This window comes from Semicossyphus pulcher, unplaced genomic scaffold (genome assembly GCF_022749685.1).
Source record: "Semicossyphus pulcher isolate SPU_LCO1_2020_fin unplaced genomic scaffold, fSemPul1.0.p SCAF_16, whole genome shotgun sequence".
NCBI lineage: Eukaryota > Metazoa > Chordata > Actinopteri > Labriformes > Labridae > Semicossyphus > Semicossyphus pulcher.
This window is the reverse complement of record NW_027211670.1, coordinates 10,499,433-10,521,214: the sequence shown is the minus strand read 5'-3', so window position 1 is coordinate 10,521,214 and position 21,782 is coordinate 10,499,433. Positions and strand designations below refer to the sequence as shown.

Below are 21,782 nucleotides of genomic sequence, written 5' to 3'. Positions count from 1 at the left end.
TAAAGCATTTCTTACATTATCCTCATTTATTGTCTGAACACAAACCAACAGCCATTAATGCGATAGAGATGTTTTTATTTATTTTTATCAGCAAAATGTACAGAAATACAATGCACATAGAAAAATAGTCATAAAAATAGCCTCTTGTACAAAGCAGAGATCCAGCATGTGTTGAAGTGCTAACTGATGGAGTTTTCAGAACAGTTGGATTACTAAGAAACACCATGAACACGGCCCATGTTTCCTCATGTCCTGAACACAGTGTACAAAGTTCTCATAGTTACTGTACTCTTTACAGTAAGGTCTTATGGAGGCAAACTATTTAGTTTGATAACATCACCACTGCAGCATATTGATTAGAAGGCACTGATGAATCAACAAGGAGGAGATACCGAAGGTGGAATGATTAGTAACGGCAGTCATGGATCCGGATGGATCAAGCTGCTTCATGGTCCACAGTTTATCAAACAGTAAGGCTACACTATTATTATACCTCGTAGCTCCAGCGTGAGGCTGAATTCAGTTACTTTCATTTGAAAGTATAGAGAAACAATTCAAACAAAGGCGCTTGAACCCACAATTCATCCAACACATGGTTTAGTGCGGGTTGAAAGAAACCCTTAACATTGATCACCCCTCACATTTACAGTATTTACACTTTAAAGTAACAGATAAACTCAAACAAACCTGCACAGGAGACGATAAAGCGAAGGCAGACTCCACAAAGCTGGTGAATGAAGAGCGTCGGTGACTCTAACAAACCTTGTCCAAACATTCAACACAGAACGGTATTTGCATAGATTTAAACACATTTCAACAGTAACCTTATGAAATTCTCCCCAACACAGACAAAAATAAGTTAATATTTACAGACACTTTGCTCTTAAATAAAGACTTCGGGTTATTTTTGGAGTACACAGTATCAAGAAGGAGAAAATGTTCCTCTTAGTCCATAACATCTCTGAAGTCGCGAAAGAATATAAGGCAACAATATTGCGGTCCACAGTATCACAAGTTTTTTTGCAGGTGTAAAGTATGCATCTGGTGTGTGTGTTATTTTGCTCCATCGTCCTTGGAGGCCTGTTTAATCTGCCGTGAGTGCACCATCGCCCCGGCCAGCAGCCGCTCCTCCAGGGCCGCGTGCAGGTCTGAGCCCCCGAGCTCCAGCAGGGGCTCCAGCCCCGCCACCCCCCTGGACATCCCGGGCTCCTGCGGGGGCCCTCCAGGTCCCAGTGCCCTGCGCCTCCTCCTCAGATCCATCTCTCCCTGGTCCCTGACCTTCTCGTGGGAGCCCTGAGGCTGAACTTTGGCTTTGACGGCCGAGTCTTCTGCACCTTCTCTGGGGTTCGCCTGAGCTACAACTTTCTCTTTGAGGTCTCTTCCTCCGTTCTTCAAAGCTTCTCCGTCTTCTCCTTCGGCCCCCTGTGCAGCCATTCTGACTTCTATGTCTCGCTCCACCTGGGCCAGCTTCTCCCGAGTCTCCTCCTCTGCTTTTTTCTCTTTCCTCTCTCTCTCAAGTATTTCATTCTCTGCTTTCTGTATATTCTGCTGAAGTCTTTCCTCTTCTGCTTTCTCCTGTGCAAGCTTCGCTCTCTTTTTCTCCAGCTCCTGTTCCAGCTTCTCTCTTCTCTCCCTCTCCAGGCGCTGCTTTTCCACACTTTCCTTCACTTCCCTATCAATCCTCTCTTTCTCAACGCGCAGCTTTTCTAACTCCTGCTCTCTGACCAGTTTTTCCTTCTCCCTTTCAAGCTGTTCTTTTTCCAGTCTCAACTGAACCTCTTTCTCTATTATTTCTTTGTTCTTATCCACCCTTCTTTCTTCATCTTTAAGTTGAGCTACCTGATTGTTTTGTGGTGCAGGCTGATTGTTTTTCTTTCCTAGTGGAACCCCCCTCGCCCCCAGCTCATTCTGCTTGTGTTTGTCTTCTCCTGCTGCAACAGGGACGTCCTCCTTATAAGCTGCTTGAATGACCACTTTAGGAGCCCCGACATCAGCACCCTCATCCCCAGCCTTGACCTGATTCTGGGCTACGGCATGAGGCTCCACTACTCCGCCCTGTGGAGCTCCAGCTGCAGCTCCAGCTCCCACATTGGGCTGCTTTAAATCTGAGGCCAAGCCAGGCTCTTTGGGTTTTGCTGCTCCGCCTTCCACCACCTCCACGTGTTCTTGGATGCCTTTCTCTGCCTCGCCTTCACCAGCCCCTTTAAGTTATAAACACATGGGTTTTTAAATTACACAACAACCTACCTAATGTTTTTGTGCTCTTTGTCAAGTGTTATGTCTGCAAAATGTGTGTACGCACCAGCAGGCTGTTTCTGGTGGATCTCCTTGTGTTGCTCTTCTATGACAGCCAGCAGTTTCTCCTGCTGGTCCAGAAGTCTCTTCTGCTGCTCCTGCTGGTCCCGGAGCACTTTCAGCAGCACGGCGTGGTTGATCTGGCCCTCTACATGACAGAAATGTGAATTAAAATAAGTCACCAACAGCTCTGAGAACATTAAATTAACTAAGAAGTTTAGTCGGGTGGATGTAGGGCCAGTGACTAAGTGAGAGGGGAATGTCCCACTAGATCTTAGTGCTGTCTCATTGATCAAACTCGCATACAGTGGAACGGGCTGCTGCAAACACACACAAACTATGTTAGGGGGCAAGGTGAGTGGGTGGATTCTACAGTGGCGCATTATTATAGTACACTATTGTTATAGTTTTAAGATAACAACATATGTTAATATACTGTATTTGGAAGATACCTGGCCCACTGAGTGAATGACAAAGCGACAGACGGAGATAAAGAGGAGAGCACAAGAAGGAATTCATACCTGCAACCAGCTTTTTTATCACTGTGACAGGAGTCCCGCAGAGAAAGGAAGAAAAAAAAAAGGGGGTAAAGATGGAGAGAGAGAGAAAGGGCAAAAGTAAACAGAACGAGAAAGTCAAAAAAGCCAAAAAACGAACCAGTAGGAGGACTGGAATTACACCACTGCTGTGCTTTACATCGTTTGTACCATCAAAAAGAGGCACAGTAAGCAAGAACAGATCACACAGGTTAAATTATGTCAAATAAAACAAGCAAACAGAGTGGGAACACGCAGCAGCAGAACACTGTAGATCCATAACTTTGTTACAAAGAAGCCATTCAAAAGAATCTTTATTAATTATTAATTGCATATGTGATGTTTCTGTACGATGAGTATTTGGGCCACATTGAAGAAAACAAAATCTAATATAACGAGAAGAAAGTCGTAATATTACAAGAAAGTCGTAAGAGAAGAAAGTCGTAATATTACAACAAAGTCGTAATATTACAACAAAGTCGTAATATTACAACAAAGTCGTAAATTACAAGAGAAAAATAGTTGTTATATTACGGGAAATTAAGTCGGAATTTTAGGCTATTATTGGCTTATGATGGGGAATATCAGAAGAGCAGCATGCGCTAAAATGAGAAGCATCTTGTCAAGTTACGCTGGTAAATGACAGGACGCTTAACGCCGGGGACACACTGGATGCCGAAGCACTGCGAAGCGCCGCGCAACGAAAATCGCGCAAAAAATAGACCAGACGCCGAAACGATCGCTGCAGGGTGCGAGCCGGCCGTGAGCCGGCCGCGGAGGTGGGCGCTGCGGCGCGTCTGGTGTGAACGACACAATCGGTTAACATGGGCGCCGAAAGGAAACGGGCTCCGCTCCGCGGCTATTCGCGGAACTTCGGCATCCGGTGTGTTCCCGGCGTAATACCTCTTAAGCTGGAGCTACATTTATTAAACACACCTGGTAGCATATAGCAGATGCACAGCTTTACATGACAATACTTGAGTATAGGTTTAATCTTTTGGTTAAGTATTTGATAGTATCAGGACTCTGAAAAGTGATTTTATTTGAAAATGACTTGTGATTTTAGTCATTTTCGAGCAGGCGGCTGGCTGCTCTGCTGATATTCCCTTTCAAAATAACACATAGGCCTAAAATTACGACTTTTTTTCCTCATTAAATAACGACTATTATCGCAATATCAGATTTATTTTTCTTTAATGTGGCCCTAATACTCTGTGATTAAGTGTTACACTTGTGTTAATTTGTGTGCCCTTCTTCTTCCAACCTGCCTCAATCCATTTATGCTTCAGTTCCTACACTGTCCAGAGTGAGATAGGAGGACTCTTGTAGTGCCTGTATTTTTCTGTACACTGTATACAAACTGCTGTGTCTTGCAGTCCAAGGACCACTGTATCTATTAGGCTTAAACATGACCACACAGAGCTGGGGCTGCATTGTATTCTGGTCAATGGAGGCTACTGTTGGTGCAAAGGCAGTGGCAGTGCATCTCGTTTGGCCAAAGATTTCTACTCCACTCACCGTCCAACTTCTCGTCTGCTGTGTCCTTGCTGTCTGCGGCTGCAGCCTTCTCTGCAGCAGGCTGATGCTCTCCTCCTTCAGGAAGCGGGGCTGAAGGATCCACAAATATCACAAGGTCAATGTTTTATTTCACACATTAAACCACAGTTATACAAAAACAGCAGCATATACCCACCTTTCACTGCAGAATCTGGAACTTTGCCAACATTATCCACTTGTACTGCTGCTGCCTGTTTGTCACCCACAGCTATATTCGCAGGATCTTTCACCGCATCGAGCTTGTCGACTTTCTTTAGAGGGGGAACTTCCTGCTTTTTGCCTGCGTCTGCAACCTGCTTGTCGAGCACCTCGTTAGACAGGATTTCACCTCCACCCAAATCCACTTCCTCTTTCTTCACAATATCTGCTTGCTTTGGTTTCTCTTCAACCTTGTCTTCTGCCTCCGCTGCTTTGCCTACACCGTCATCTTTCTTTGGGTTTTCTGCTCCTGCAGGTTGTTTTTTGTCCTCCTCCAGCTCTGCGTTGTTCTTCCTTGCATCCACGATGACCTCGTCATGAGGGATGGGAGGTTCATGGCGATGGGCCTCTCCCTCTGGCAGTGCGACACCTGAGTTAATTGTCAAAACATCCCTTTTTCTTCAGAATTCAGTGAAGAATAAGTTCGATTTAATTAAAATCGTGTAGTTTCCTTACCAGCATCAGGGCGGTCTAACTGCACCTCCTGCTCCTTCTTCTTCTCCTCAGGTACGTCCACAGGTCCTTTAATCTGGGGGGGCTCAGCCTGGTCCCTCTCTGGGGGTTTTACCACCTCCACAACGGGAAGGTTAGGCTTCTCCATCTCCACTGCCTTCTTGTTTTTAGGATTGTCTACATGCGGACACACAAAACACAATGTATTATGACAAAGGGACTGGATATCACCTCGATGAAATGTCACATATTAGACATTCAAAAAATAATATATTCTCAAGATCCTTCAGCATTTACACTCAGACAGGAGCAGTACTAAGCAAGAGTAAAAAATACCTATCATTAAAACAGCCCCTATATACAGTCAGTTGGAAACTATAAGACACACTACCATGACTAAATAACAATAAATGTGACGCCTCATTTATTCCACCGTTTCTCTTGTCTTAGTTAAATGACTGTATTCTAGTGCTTTACTATTAAACGCTGGCCCTGACGTATACTCTTTATTTTCTAGTACAGTTGTGTTTATTACACACATTAACTGCTGGCACTAAAATAAATGAACACCTCCGTATATATCACAGGAAGCATGCGCACAGATACGCCCAGATGTAATTAATTTCAAGCCGAGTTTTTTTAATGTATGGATATAAAACTATACACCGATCAGCCATAACATTATGACCACTGACAGGTGAAGTGAGTGACATCGATTATCTCGTTACAATTGGCACCTGTGATGGGTGGGATATGTTAGGCAGCAAGTGAACATTTTGTCCTCGAAGTTGAAAAGCAGGAAAAATGGGCAAGCGTAAGGATGTGAGCGACTTTGACAAGGGGCCAAATTGTAATGGCGAGACAACTGGGTCAGAGCGTCTCCAAAACCGCAGCTCTTGTGGGGTGTTCCCGGTCTGCAGTGGTCAGGAACGACCAAAGTGATCCAAGGAAGGAAAAACTGGTGAACCAATGACAGGTTCATGGGGGGCCAAGGCTTACTGGCTGGTCTGTGTGGATCCAACAGAAGAGCTACTGTAGCTCAAACTGCTGAAAACGTTAAGGCTGGTTCTGAAAAAAAGGTGTCAGAACAGTCAGAGCATCACAGTTTGTTGCATATGGGGCTGCGTAGCTGCAGACCGGTCATGGTGCCCTGCTGACCCCTGTCCACCGCCGAAAGCGCCTTCAATGGGCATGTGAGCATCAGAACTGGACCACAGAGCGATGGAAGAAGGTGGCCTGGTCTGATGAATTACGTTTTCTTTTACGTCATGTGGATGGCCGGGTGCGAGTACGTCGATTACCTGGGGAAGACATGGCACCAGGATGCACTCTGGGAAGAAGGCGAGCCGACAGAGGCAGTGTGATGCTTTGGGCAATGTTCTGCTGGGAAACCTTGGGTCCTGCCATTCATGTGGATGTTACTTTGACACCTACCTGAACACTGTTGCAGACCAAGTACACCCCTTCATGGAAACAGTATTCCCTAATGGCAGTGACATCTTTCGGCAGGATAATGTGCCCTGCCACGCTGCTAAAGTGGTTTGAGGAACACCTCAACTAGTTCAAGGTGTTGACTTGGCCTCAAAACTCCCCAGATCTCAATCCAATCTGTGGGTTGTGATACATGGAGGATCCACCATGCAACTTAAAGGATCTGCTGCTAACGTCTTGGTGCCAGATACCTCAGCACACCTTCAGAGGTCTAGTGGAGTCCATGCCTCGATGGTCAGGGCTGTTTTCCTACCAAATATTAGGTAGGTGGTCATAATGTTATGGCTGATCGGTGTATTTCCACTAGGTGGCAGCAAATACTGACACAATTGGTGCTGTATAATAAATAAGCAAGAGAGAGAAATAAGAGAGGGAGATGAATGAGAATTAAAAGTGACAAACAGGAAACAGATGAGGGGGTCAGAGCACATGGGTTTCACCTGCTGGTGTCAGTAAACAGGTTAAAAAAATACAATTGAAGAACCAGGAGGTGACTCTTAATATGAACTGGAAGGGTTCCTCTACATCTCATCTTCATTTGTTTTTAGTCTGCACCCCTCTACCCTCCCCAAACCCTGATATCTCTCTCCCCTTTATGCTTCTGGAGCTTGCAGGCATTTTATAGCTGCCACCAGAGATATGGGGGGGGAGACGAGGTTGTAGACAATGTATTTTTGGGGGGAGGGGATGGCAGGAGATATGAACAGAGATGGAGGGGCAGGGGGGGAATTACTCGAGTTTGAAGGGCATCACTCTCGCTCCATCAATGTCAAGCACTCAGCGCTGCTCTCTGATATTATCAAGAGGTTATCTCCTCACCCCGCCTGTCTGTCTACCCGTCACTCTGTCTGTCTCCATCTTTTCTTCTCACACAGATGAAAGAAAGCTTTTCTTGTCTTTTAGTACCTCTGGCCCCTCGCTTCAGCCTCATATTCTCCTTATGTTGCTGTTTTAGGCTGCTGCAGACAGTCAATGAATTTCAAAACAAAACAAGAAATAAACATGTCTCTCGTGCTGCCGCTGCCTTTTGCATGAAATATTTACATGCAGTGCTAACGTCCAATCTTAGAAGCTGCAGACGACTCTGGCTACGTACCGTTGAGGTAAATGTTTCCATGGCTCATTAGTTTACCACTTTCATCTACATCCCATCAAGTAAATAAGCGATTCCAATCCATTAGCACATGTCGTGATCTTTACCGTGCAGGTCAGGGAGGTCTGGTAGCAGCAGGTTGTTCTTGTCGGCTGCAGGAGGAGGAGGAGCTGGGACCTTGGTTCTGGGGCCGCTGGCTGAGATGGAGAGGGTGGTAAAGGTGCTGATCAGCAGGATGCCCAGACCCACACAAAGCACCAGCTGCAGCGCAGAGAGGAAGAGGAGAAGGACAAGACGTCAGAAACAGTGGATGACATATTATCACTGACTGAGAGCACTTTTTTCGGATTATGTCACCTGAGCGATGAAGCTTTTCTTCTGGATCTTTCTGTAGATGAGAGCAGGGCATATGAAGCAGATGAGGCTGCCCATGGTGGCTCCAGTCAGACCCAGAATGGTTTCCACTAAAGAAAGAAGAAAGGGGAACACAGGGATCATATTGTGTTCCTGTCGAGCAGTGACTCCTAATCAGGGATACAGGGAACAGGGATCAACCCAAGGGGGTTAAATTGCAATTGTCAGGGTGTATGTGGCAGTGTTAAATAACCAGTTGAATGAGTCACTAAAAGTCAGAACAGGTGAAATTGTAAATTGTTACCTAAAAGTAATGATAGATGGATGACAATAGAGTTGAAAAAGTTAGCTAGAAGTAACAGATGTACAACTGATATAGTTAGCTTAAAAAAAAAAAGTAATGCAAAGGAACTGTTACAGTTCGCTAAACGCAAAGAAGAGAGAGCTCAAACGGTTAGCTAAAATGAATGTACTGTTGAAATAGTAAGCTAAATTAACGGACATAGAGTTAATAGAGTTTTCCAGATGTAGTGGATAAAAAAAGCTAAAAGTAAGTGATAAAGAGTTGATCAACTTAGGCTAGCTCACAGTGATGGATAAAGAGTTGAAATACTGTAGTTAGCTGAAAGTAATAGAGATAGAGCTGATAGAGTTATCCAGAAGTAATGGATAAAAAAGCTAGCTTAAAAGTAAGGGATACAAAGTTGATAAAGTTGGCTAAATGAGTTAGCTAATATTGAAAGAGTTGAAATAGTTAGCTTTGATAAAAAGTAATGAAAAGGAACTGCTACAGTTAGCTAAAAGCAAAGAAGTGAGAGTTCAAATGGTTAGCCAAAATGAATGGACATGGAGTTGCTAGAGTTATCCAAAAGTAACTGATAAAAAAAAGCTAGCTAAAAGTAAAGAGTTGTTACAGTTAGCTAAAGTATGGCTAAAGGAGTTGGCTAATAGTGATGGATAAAGCTAAACAGGCATGTACAAGCTTTGTAAATGATTAGCTTAGCGTACCGGGTAAACAGCTCAAAAATGTGAGCTTAAGTAACAGATAAATGTTTCATTTCTAGACTGCAATCTTGATCAAACCTGGATATTGACTATCATTTGTAAGCTAAAAATAATACAAGTTCATTTTAGTGGTGTAACGTAACATGCACATTAATATCAAGTGAAATATACACATTTGGAAACTGTTGGGTGTTTGTGAATGGGTACTTGAGCTCTTCTTATGGGCAGGTCGGGGTGTCTTAATGAAAAACGGTTGGAAAGCGCTGCTGTAGAGTTTTCAGCTCAGGACAAAGCACAATACTCAAAGCAATCCTATTGTCTGCGCTCTACATCTCCAGCTCCATTCATACCTGCCTCCGCCATTTATAATTGGCAGTGGCCCATCCCATTCTAACATCCATGGCACCCTGCTCCTGGCAGCAGCGAGCCCTGCTGGCCCCGCCCCCTGTCCCCGAGGACCGGGCCGGCTGGGCGTCGGGCCTGGAAACCCATCGTTCATCCAGAGGACGGACACCATATTGTCTCCCTCAGATTTAGTGTCCATTCTCTCCAGGGTCTTTACCTCCCTTCTCCTCAGTCTATTAGTCTGATTAGATACACAAAGAGCTGGCCAAAGCCGCTGTGTGTGTGTGTCTGTGTGTGTGTGTGTGTGTGTCCACCCAATCAAGTTTAACAAACAGCAACTGTATAAAAGTATGAATAAAACATAAACTCATGCCAACCTTTACATCTCCACCATTTTGGAGCTGTTTGTGAGTGTGAGGAAGACTCAAAGAACCAGACAGGGAGCCAATGAATGTGTGTACATGGATTTGTGTGTGTGTGTGTGTGTTGTGAGAGTCTGGGAGAATAATAGCCCTATCTTCCCGTCTGCCCGTCTTAAAAGAGATAAAAGTTAGGGTCCTGATTTAAGGACTGTGTTAGAGTGTGACAGTCACTGACTCGTAAAGTCACATTCACACACGTCGTAAAGCTGCACAGCTACTCCGCCCACATAAAGGAGCACATGCACCTTAAAGACCTCCAGTCAGGGAGCCGTACACAGACGCACACATACGATTTCAATCCTTTCAATCCATGCATGATTGTTTGCACACACAAACACACAGAGGATGTACCGTTGGGGATGAGAATGCCTCCCAGCATGGTGCCGAACACAATGCAGAGGGTGATCATCTTGAAGCGCAGAGGAGGCATGTATCCTCCGGCGGCAAACGTCCCGTCCTTCTGCTGCGAGACGGAAACAAAGAGGAGGATGAGGATGCGTCTTACAAATGTCTAATTCACAATTTTTGAAGGTCCAACATTCTTGTATCTTGTCCTACACAGTAGAGTCAGTTCTACTGGTCTAGTTCTTCATCTAGAACATAAGCAGCCAGCCAATATACGGACGGTTTTAATACCAAAGATGATTTAAATTCCCTCTTAAACTTGTAATAATGTTGTATGTGGGTTTAGGAAAGTGTGCATGTGACAGGATTTGAAGGCAGAGGTGTTTATGTGCCTGCAACATCTGGATAAGATATCACATCACAGTTAAACTCCACAGCTGGTGTTTCCAGGGGGGCTCTGTTTACATTAAGCAGCATGTTTCTGTTTTTATTGTTATTAAACTGCAATATAGAGAGGGTGGAAGTGTTGGTTTCACATTTACAAGGCATGTACCTACACTGTATATTTCACGATATTTAAAAAGAACAAGGAATTTGCAGAACATAGGATTTAAAATTTTATACATTACACACTGACCCAGTTTTATTATCATGCAAACGTTCACACCAGCGTGTTTATTAGCAGCATTCAGGCTCACCTGCTGCTCAAAAAGCATGGTGTTGATGGCCTGGCGGCAGGGCAGGATCATCATGGGGAATCCGACGGCCACAGACATCATGAATCCCACGCGGATCATCTCCGTCACCAGGTTGGACGGGAAGTTCATCAGCACGTTGCCGGCGATGTTCTCCGTGAAGCTGACGTAGCCAAAGAAACCCACCTGGTTCAGAGGGAGGTGGAGGGAAGCAAACACAGGGTCAGAAGGAAAGTGGGTAAGTTCCTCAATGCTTTCTAAATGAGACTAGGTGTTCATACCTGCAAGATTAAAGAAATAAAAGGTACAAACATTTAAAAAATCATGATAAAAAACTGAATAGAAATACTTTTATGGCAGATGTTCGGGTAAAAAAATCAGCACAAGCAGACACCTAATATCCCAAATCCTAAGGTTTCCATGCAACAGCAAAATAGCATTGGCTGTCCACTCACGGTGATGTAGAAGATGGTGACCACGTTGAGCGCCGAGGTGAAGATGGTGCTCATGCGTTTGACGGACGGCTCGTCCAGGCTGTCGTACGTCGGCAGCACCTGCCTGTGAGAGACAAGCAGCCCAACAACAAAAACTTTTGTCTGCCGCATGAAACACACTGCTGCTGCTGCTGCTGTGATGCATTCATGTGCTGTCTGGATTATCAGACATGCAACTTGTGCTGTTGGAAGTGGCAGTCTATCAGAGAGTCAGGGAGAACAGTCCCAGCAGAGTCTACATGCCAGTCAAGATGCTGACTTGTTTTTTGGGGCCGGTAACTGCTGCAGATTTCTTTAATGTGTGAACATATGGAGGCCCGTTTGTTCCACTCAATCAAATGATGCATCTCTCTCGCGTCTCGTTCTGTCAGCATCCAACGATGACAAGAGATTTCTTTTTGTTTGTTTCGTTTTAACACTTTGGGAGTGCGATCAGTAACACAGACGAATTAAGCTTCAGATTTATTGTTGAACTAATTGGACAGTAGAGATGTTCCAATGTCCAGACTTGAGTATTGGCCGACATGAGTAGAGTAACACTAAATTCTTACATTGCTAGCTTTGACTTGCAAACCAACTTCACACTGTCTGCTAACATCGCACATAGACTGTATAAAAAGATAGACGACGTAACAGCTCCCAAAAAGTGAAGCCAAAACATCTCTATCGCCCCCTGCTGACTGGCTGCAGTATAGGTCATAAAGCCCGCCTCCTCCATGTTAACAGATGAGACATGAGTCAAACTATAAAATCAAAATACATGCCAAATAAATGTTTCTCAAACATGGTTTCAATCATTATAGTTAGTTCTTATCATGCTGATTTACGTCCAAGTTTTAATTGTTCTGACAAGTTTAGTTTGAATTAGTTATCTGATGCTGTAAAAAGGATGATTGACAGCTCTGTTGACAAATTAGGCTCCTGCAGCTGATCTGTTCCGGATTAGCAGAGTAGAGGAGGAACGAGGAGAGGAGACGTAACTAAAACAATCACTACAGACATTGAAGTTTACATATCTTTGAACGTCTGCTTCAGACCAACACAAAGAAGCTGTTTTTTAAGTTAAGTGTGTGTTTTGGTTAGCGGAAAAGGCTACGGTGGTTCCACCTACTGCGCAACTCTGGCTCCAAATGACGTCACCAGCGCAAGATGGCAGCGCCCGTTACGGGGGCTATTTTGGCCTCAAATTTGAACAATGAGAGCAAATTGAGACGTGTCGTACATCTTTATATACAGTCATTGTTTTTAACATATTCAATTATGGTATAGGATCAGTGCATTGACTGGTGTCCCACTGCTACCCAATACTGCTTATTAGTCTGTCTCAAAGGCTAATTCTGATACTGGTATCTGCATCTGTTGGACAGCCAGTCATGCATACTACTTTACTTGTCAATAAGAACCAACATTGATCCTATAAAGTGGCAGATTTTAACCATTTATTACCTGTTAAAATGCCCCAGAAAGCCAGGATAGCTACAGTTAGATGCTTGTAAATATGGACATCAGCATATAAGTTGTGTGTCTGTTCTTCTGACATGAACGTGAATGCAACACGTTTTTCAGCAGTTGGATTTTTTCATATAATGAGCATAACATTGATATCATTTGCAGTGTAAAACGAGAGCAGATGGAAGTAATGTCATGGCAGTGGGGGTGAAGTAGGAAGTGTTTGTCAACTTACGAGTGTGCGCATGTGTGTGCGTGACAGTAGTCAAGGCTGGCTGCGGGTTGAACCCGAGTCTGTCCGTCTATAAACGCAGGTGTGACGTGCCTGCCTCTGTTGCTCTCTGTCCTGCACTATAAGAATGCAGCAGTGTGGAGGAGACCGTCGGCACATTAACCCGTGAATTTACAGGCTTTGTATAAAACAGCGAGTGCCCGGCAGGGTTTAGAGCATTGTAAACTTCTTAGTGCTTGCCTCCTCTCTTTCTCTCGTGTATATATGTGAAAGGAAGAAACGGAGAGAAAACAGAGAGAGAGAAAGAAACCATAACTTTCTCTGCCTCTCCTTCTCTCTTTCTTTCACACGCTCTGGTTTTATGAGCACGCGCTGTCCCGTGGTGCTATTCCTCGATGCTTGTTTAATCCGCAAACCAGTAAATCTGATGGCCAAGGTTAAATAAAAGTGCATATAGTAAGTGGGGAGCTAAAGCGCTAATGGTCACTCAATAGTCCTGACTCGGGGGCTGATGTGTTTTTTGGAGGGAATATGACGGAAAAGTGAATGTGGGGAGGTGTGTTTGGTGGGCCTGAGTGTGTGCTGGAGATAATATCATTGGCTTGAGGGTGAAACGTGCTGACAGTAGCATCACAGAGGGACAATTTGGCTGCACATGCTTTTCTTATGTCTCGCTATTATGAGCTAACTGCTCCTCGCTTTTCAAACCGCGCAGCCAAAAAACAACGGGGCCAGCTCCCATCCCTCCGTAATGGTGATGTTAAGTAATGTTTTAAACGAAAGTAAACACATTTCATGAACGTAATAAAAATCCAATGTGCTGAGAGCTGTTTAATCAGCCCGTGAATACATCAGTGTGTGTCTGTAACGTGGCGGCAGTCCAATGTGTTGATTAGTGGTTTGGCTTAAGCTGCCTGCCGCCTAACGGAGCGCTCGCCTCGCTCGACCTGACCGCAGGCCAAGAAATCGCCCTGCCAAATATCACTCAACACTGCTAGTGGGAGCCCACGCACAAAACACACACACATAAACACACTTTCTTCTTCTTCAGTCTAATAAGCGCACACCTCACTCCTACGCGCCCGCCATACCGTAATGTTACGTTAGCTTTGTGCGATTATATTAATTAAAGTGTCGTTTGGGTCTCAGGGCTGCAGTCGCCCACTCCTGCCACTTACCTCACCCTCACTCACACAAACAAGCCCATACAGGACCACCACCCAAACATCTGGCTCCTAATGACCTAACTGTAACACACCCTACGTCCTTTTAAAAGTGGAACCTTCAAATCAAAGATAAGACTTTGTCTGTACACCCAGATCCCATTAGACCTTCACCCGCTCGACTCACCGCAAACCCAGAGCAAGCGCCACAGCGTGAGAGGACAGGACAAAACAGTGAGAGAGCATGCAGACGGAGGAAGGTGGAGAGATGGATGAATAAGGTGACTCGAGGAAGCTCCGATTAGTGACAGGAAGTAGTGTAATCTCTGTAGTCTTTGTGAGGAAATTAAAGGAATGCGAAGATCTGAAGGAAAACTATCTCACCCTCTAAATGTGTACGGAGGATCTGACCCTTATTTTGATCATTTAAAGTTTCATATCAAGTAAATTGATTAGAAACTGATCAAAAGGTTATTTTTAGCTTGCACTTAAAATATGCTGACTTTGTCTTTAAAAGTTGCATGAAAACTGAATGGCGTTGTTTTCCATCTAACTGTATACTTGTCACATCAGAAAAATACAAAAACAGATGAATAAAAAGCAGGTTAATCTTCAGGTTAATTGTGGCGGGGGCGGATCTAAGGGTGGAGCAGAAACAGATGAGCTGCAAAAAGCATGTTAGCATAAAAAAAAAGCAGCCTCCTTTAATTACCACTACAAATCCCTCAACAACCCATTATCTTCACCACAAGTTTGTGTGTCTCTTTGTGTGACAAACTCACCCCAATCCCTCCGCTCTGGCTCAGAGGGATGACGCCAGTAAACATGCACTTATTTTGTTTCTACATGCAGCAATGAAAGATGTAATTCAGTGTGCCGCCGCAGGAGTTAGACAGTGGAAAAACCCACCACATGATTTTAGGACTACTGTCAGATTTTCCCTCTATTCTAAGTCCTATTTTTTTTCCTCTAACATTAGTTTCATTGCATTGGTCCTGTGCGGGTGGAGGGGGCGGGAGGAGTACTTACGACTGACAGGCGAAGGCCATCCCACAGATGGGGAGACAGCGAAACACACCCTCCAAGCGCACCACATAGACCTGCTCTAGCCACCAGCCACTGAGCAGCCCGTGTTTGAACGAGGACAGCACCATCTGAGGGGAAGGAGGGGGGAGGAGGGGGGGGATTACGGCCCGAACCAAATGAAGAAAAGTAGGGGAAGAGCACGAGGAAGAGGAAGGGAGGGGGGGCTGCACCCATGCGGACGGCTCACAGAGAGATAATGAAAGTAATGAACGAGGAGAGGAAAGGAAACGAGAAAAAGACAAGAAAACGCAAACCGAACAAAAACCTGTTGGGTCATGGAGGTGATGCAAAATGATTTAAAGTAAAGATCACAAATTTGATAGGAAGGTTATGAAAAGATAATCAAGACAAGAACCTCACAGGTTTACGATCAGCATGTGTTTCTTAGGTCTTGCTCCTTTAAATTACCTGATTACGTCCCAATCGACAGCAGAACCCTCCACCACCTCTGGAGGGAGCGGAGGTGGAGGACTGACACTTTCACTTCAGTATTTGTAACTCCTTTGCCTTATTACTACTGCCACCAAAACACACACACACACACACACACACACACTCATAGAGCTGTAATGGCTCAGACCAAACCCGAATTAAAAGGTGAAAAATGGGGATGACTGAGAGGAGTGGGCGGAAGGATCAGGTAGGTGGGAGAGGAGTTTAAGGAGCGGGAGGAAACAGCAGGCTACCTTCACTCTCCACCTGCCGTGACAGTGGTGTTATTCTGGGGGTGGTGTCCGTGCTTTACTTACGGGTGACAGCAGAAGGTTGTGGCGATAATGGGCAGGCACTGAATGACGCCCTTGATGCGCCACAGGTGAACCCGCTCCAACCAGGAGCCCGATATTAAGCCATAGCGCAGTGACGACAACACTATCTACAGCACCAGCAGCAGGAAGAGGAGCGGTGGGACAGAGGGGAGCAAACAAAAGGGTGCACAGGAGGAGGAGGAGGAGAGGAGGTAGTCGAGGAGGAGTGAGGGAGAAGAAAGGACACAAGGAAGAGAGAGAGGTAAAGTGGTGTGATGAGCAGAAAGGAATAGGAGGGAAAAATGACATCACTGTTAGAGGGTTAGGGGTCTGGGCTGGGCCGGGCCAGGCCTGGGTCTGAAGCCAGACACACACCACACCAACGCTCCTGGTTATCTGCATGCTACAGATCTACAGGTCACATTGCACAGAGAGACTGTAAACAGCAATGAAACGTCTGTGGAAGCAGCGCTACACGTCAATGATTTGGAGAAACACAAACTCTCTTTGTGCGAGTTTAAAGAGGAAATGAGCTGAATCACATGAGGCAGAAAACTGTGCTGGTGGTAGGTTTGTTACAGAAAAAAAGGTACTCGAAGATGTCACTGAGGTAGCTTAGAAACCCCTTTAACATTTTCATATGTGCTAGAATATTATTCACAATATTAATAAGGCAAAATCGGTTTATTGTCACCCTTGTTTGCACAGTGGATGTATTGTTCTATCCTTGCTAACACATCTAGGATCCTGTAAAACAACCTGCACAGTGGAAAGAAAATGAAAAATAAAAATGTTTTAACAGCACTGGTTGGAGTTCAGCCTACTTTAAATGTGTCAAATAAAGTCTACACTACAGCTACTTCACCTTGAAACTTCTGTTTAGGGAAATATTTTCAGGAGTCAGCTCCCGCACAAAGGCAATAAGGATGTTATTTAACTTATGATCAGAGAGTATAAAGAGGACTTACCATACATGTGTTTATTTGGTAAAACATTGACAAATATAGACCCATAATTCCCTGAAGTTGCGAGGGATTGTGATTAAGCAGAGCTGACTATCTGACCTGCACTTACAGAGCTTAAAATGTCTCTAGTGGCCATTTCCCAGTGGTGTCTCCTTCCCATTTGGGAAAGTCTTGTTTCAGCCTTTAACGAGCAGAGGAGCCATTGTTTTCAGCCTGATGTGATTCAGTGCTAATTTGCTCTTTATATTAAAGAGGAGCAAGACAGTGTATTGGTAAGGAAAACACAGTTCTGTACGATGGAGCAAATAGGGAAGAATTAACACAGAATATAACATTTTCCAAAAACAATATTTACAAAGGATTTAAAGGCATCGGTAAAAGGGAAGGGATTAGAGGTATCAGTATTCATATGTACTTTGTATTTGTGGAAGAAGAAGATAATAAACAGTACATTGGCTTCACAATGAACTCTGGTGCTTTTCTGCTGCTTTCACTGTAAAGCTGAATTCATAAAAGTATTTTATCTTCTACAAGGACATTTCTTCTTTATGCTTTTTGATAGTCGAGCTGTCTATCTGTCTGCGCGTTGGCGGGCTCACCGTAAACATGAAGAGGGTGTAGAACATGAGGGCCATGGCGGAGAAGGACTGGATGGAGGACATCATGTTCCTCTGCAGGCTCAGAGGGAGGACGATGAACAGGGACACGGCAAACAGGAGCAGCACGCGGAAACCGAAGGTCACCTGTAGAGGAGAGAGTGACTTGATTCAACCTTACATTTCTAGCGTGTTTTAAAAGGAAAGATAAGGAGAATAAAGAGAGCAGATTCATAGTAGTGTTAAGAATGTTTAAAGGTAGAGGGAAGAATACTGATGTCAAACCTGTAATCCTAACAGCTGAGCGAAGAAATTGGAGCCCAGATCAGCTATCACAACGTAGAAGGCAATACAGGTCCCCAACATCAAACCGATCATACTGCAGGCAGAGAAGTGAAATAAGAATTACTATTAGAGGGTATGGTTTGGGAAATAAATCACTTAAGTTGTTATATATCTATTTTAATTGTTTCATAGAAAAATCAGGCATTATATCCAATCAAAGAGAAGTAACGTGAGGACTTGCCTCGTCTCCACCAGAGTTTTTCCTGGTTTCCCGTAAGCATGGAAGGCTGCAGAGAAGGAATGACTTATTTACAAGAGTACAGTCATCATTAGCATCATTGTGGGAAGTGATGTGGTTTCTGTTCTGTTGCCGACAGTTTTTCTTTCTGCTCAGTCATGATGGCTATCATTGCTCCTGCAACTACCAACTCATTCCTCTATTTCAACACGTTAATACATGAAGTGCAGAATCATTGAAGTAATGTCAGCAATAATTAAAAGCAGCAAATTTAACAGAAATATACTTTAAGATGCCACTCTATGATTTAAACTCACCCAGTCCCGCGTAGGTGCGTCTTTTGGTGTTGCTCGCTGTGTGGACCAGGAACATGCAGGATTTGTGCGTCATCCACGAACAGAAGAACAACAGGATAGTACCCAGCACGATGCCACACTGGGAGAAGACAGAGGGGACACGTAGCACCATTTACAACAGCAGTCAGAGAGGAGAGCTTTATATTTAGTACACTCCAAACAAGAAGGTCTATAGAGGAAGGATTTGAGAAAGAGTAATACACACAGTATACTTTAAAACTAAAGAATGTGCTGTTTCTATGTACTGGATACTCACAACATGAAATATACAGACCCACACACCATTATCCCCCCACAAGAGTGTTACACATAAGTTTGATCTATAACATAACCAGACCAATAGCTTTTAAAGCAGGTCATAAATAATGCACGCATGTTTAATGAGGCTTTCTTCTAGTGCCAAATCTAGTATTTTGAATAACACAACATTATATTAATCATTATTAAGTGTGACCCACCTGCATTGTTAAAGTGAAACAAATTAAAAACAAAAATTGTCATTGTCATTATTAGTTATATACTGCTATTACAATTAAAATCTGTGTTCGGATTACACTTAATTGAAAGTAAAAATAGTATGTTATGTTATGTCGTATTTTCCACATTGTTGTAGGAGAGTAATGCCTTGCCCTAAAGTATTTTGACAGAGGGTACTTCAGCTGACAGCGACAATACTCAACTTGTTAAAGTTTAACAACAAATGTTAATGCCGTTTATGTTCAACCAAATGTCCTTTCATATCATAAGGAAGTTGCCAGTGTATAACTTGTCACCAACCAAATTTCCCTTCACGCTGCTATCCTTGTTGAGCAGCAACACGAAGCACAACAAGGCCAAAGTGAAGCACACTGTAGTCGATATCAAGTGGAAGGTTGTTCAATGTATTCGGTGTTTGTTTAACTGGTTCAGCGAGATGTATCGACAACGTCATGATATCTGTGGGGGCTGTATTCAGCGCTGCTTTTGATTTATGCATTTAATTAGTAAGGTTGGAGGAATATTAGAAACACCTCTTTGTCCTGACGTATTATATACAGGTGTCAGGAACCTTTTCTATTAAAAGGAGCCTATTTACCCCCCCCTCCCCGCCAAAAAAAACGTCTGGAGCCGCAAAACATATTTGAACTTTACAAAACAGATAATGCAGCCTATTATGTCTAAGCTTATTAACATTACTAATAGATCTCAATGAGCATTCAATTATATGTTTTACCACTTTATGCATGCCGACTCTCCATCGGGCGATTATATGATGAAAATACCATGTTTTGTTGCATTTATGGAATTACAACTACAATAAAGAAAGCGGTTTACATATTTGTTATTTTTATTGGGGAATGCTGTTATCAGCAGAACACAGAAATGAACACTGGTGGGGGAAAAGGTCACTGGAATGCCGACATTAGCTAGACTGGCAATGAAGAGCTGCCGGTTTACTTTGGGTTCTTTTTCATGCAAAAGATTTATAGATTAAACATAGTTGTTCGCCAATTTGCACTTTTAAATTCGCAGTTTTCATATGAGACTTTTCTTTTTATTGATTTGACATCCATGACTACTCAAGCCAGTGAGACTCATAACTAGCCACCGGTAAGTCTGGAAAGTTAACCTGACTTTTCCCATTTTACTACATTAAATGTATATACTACTGTATTTAAGAGTGAAATATTAAAGCAACTTTACATTCAAGTGTATTCGTCATCCAGCTACAGTTTTACCTTTTCTAATTAAAAGTTCAGATACAAAACATAACATTTGTACATAAACTATGTACATTATTTAAAGATTAACTACCAAACAGTATATGATGAAGCTCCACCTTGAGAAATTACAACTCTGGCATTTCCAACAAATACATTTAACAACAATAATGACCCAGTAACACATGATGAGTTAGGGTTAGTACATTTTGTTGCCAATACTTCTGTTGAAGTAAAAATTAAAATGCAAGACTTGCTCTCCTTTAACTTGAGTAAATAACTGACCTAAATATCTACATCTTCCACCATAGCGCATGGTCAAAAAAATACGCTGGTGTTTCTGGGAAGGATTTTATCGCGGCGCGTGCAGCTTCAGGTGACGCACCTGTTTGAAGCAGAAGGGCATGGTGAGCACACTGACTCCGACGATGCTGTTCACCACGTTCATGATGAGACCCCAGTTTGATGCCGTCATCTTGAATGTCTTGTTGACTGGTCCTCCTTAGGTGAGAAAATGTCAAACAGCACTGACAGCTGTGTCAAAGCGGGGCTGTGGGACTACTTTATGTTTGTCTCCTCCGCCTTTCAGTGACGTGGCGCTCTGGGAGAAAACACAGAGACAACTTAGTTATCATTTGACACACTTACCGTTTTTCACCGTTATTTTTTCGTTTTAAAAACCCAATAAACAAACTTTAATATAAGATACATTATATTAAAGTCAAACAAACCGTTAATAATGTAGCTTTTAGCTAGCAAGCTAACATAACCTTTAGTAGTTAAATTAACTCACCTTTCTCTACGACTTCTGCGCCCTCCGCCTCGCTGTCCTGTTTACGTTATCATCGGTGATTTCTTTCTTTCAAACGATCATTCGTCGTTAAAAAACTACGTCTCCGTGTCCGTATATGCTACAAGTTGGCGGAAACTCAGTTTAAAATGATAACTGTGGATCCAACCTGGCTGTTTTTCTGAACGCGTATCCAGGAAGTGGAGCTTACAGTCGAGGAGGTGAGAGAAGACAACACGGCCTGCAGGCTCATCACTGTGGAAATACTTGGGCGCCCACTAGTGGCCACACGGCAGTCATGAATTTGGTGCCATAGGACAAACTTTGAGGTTTAAAATCCAGCTTTAAAATGATGTCCCTCTTTCTTTTCTGTTGTGTTTGAGCTTTCCTTTAAATAATGTTTTTCATCATTTCTGCATTAATGCATTTCAGAGGGAGGATTTGTATTGTTTAAACCATTATATGTGTTTGTCAGCTGGGGCTTCAAGCTACTTTTCAGATTAAGAGACAGCGACAAGATTGATTATTTCTATATAGTTATTTTTAATGCCTGAAACTGCTGGCAGGGGGTAGGTTTTAAAGTGAGTGATACATATGACTGTTAAAGAAAGCAGGATGACATTTTTTGTTAAAAACAACCACTTAAGCATGTAGAGGACAAAATCAGCAAAGAGATAAGAGGTACGGCTTTGTCCTCACTCTCAGTTTTTTCAGGGGGTCGGATTTAAAAAAAAGTCAGATCAAAAGGAACTCTGAATTTTTGGCTTTAGAAGGATTTTACATGAAGGACTTTTATTGCGTTGTTGTATTGCTACTTTTACTCCACTTCAGGACCTGAATAGCTTTACCACCACCGACCTGCTCTGTTATAACAATACCAACGGACATGCATG

General features: G+C 43.4%; 1 protein-coding gene across 2 annotated transcripts; it reads right to left on the bottom strand.

Annotated features, from left to right (window-relative positions):
• Positions 1–94: 94 nt before the first annotated feature.
• Positions 95–21,072, bottom strand: slc38a10 (solute carrier family 38 member 10). Of its 2 annotated transcripts, XM_069664330.1 has the most exons (18): positions 20,893–21,072; positions 20,485–20,700; positions 18,361–18,478; positions 18,047–18,092; positions 17,806–17,899; positions 17,524–17,667; positions 15,157–15,281; positions 11,245–11,347; positions 10,793–10,975; positions 10,101–10,212; positions 7,981–8,087; positions 7,731–7,884; positions 5,043–5,216; positions 4,525–4,941; positions 4,350–4,439; positions 2,817–2,837; positions 2,303–2,443; positions 95–2,201 (listed from the first exon to the last, which is right to left on the bottom strand). In XM_069664330.1, the coding sequence occupies exons 2-18, from the start codon at positions 20,572–20,574 to the stop codon at positions 1,054–1,056; spliced, it is 3,267 nt and encodes a 1,088-aa protein (XP_069520431.1). In that variant the 5' UTR covers positions 20,575–20,700; positions 20,893–21,072; the 3' UTR covers positions 95–1,053. The 2 variants fall into 2 exon arrangements, with proteins under 2 accessions (XP_069520431.1, XP_069520432.1); XM_069664331.1 differs by lacking the exon at positions 2,817–2,837 and having other exon boundaries at positions 4,525–4,956.
• Positions 21,073–21,782: the final 710 nt, after the last annotated feature.

Coding starts and splice junctions, on each gene's coding strand:
- slc38a10 (XM_069664330.1), bottom strand. CDS start 20,574: ATGACGGCATCAAACTGGGGTCTCATCATGAACGTGGTGAACAGCATC. Junction 7,885..7,980: donor AGAAAAGCTTCATCGCTCAG/GTGACATAATCC, acceptor TCTGCGCTGCAG/CTGGTGCTTTGTGTGGGTCT. Junction 4,440..4,524: donor TCCAGATTCTGCAGTGAAAG/GTGGGTATATGC, acceptor TGGATCCTTCAG/CCCCGCTTCCTGAAGGAGGA.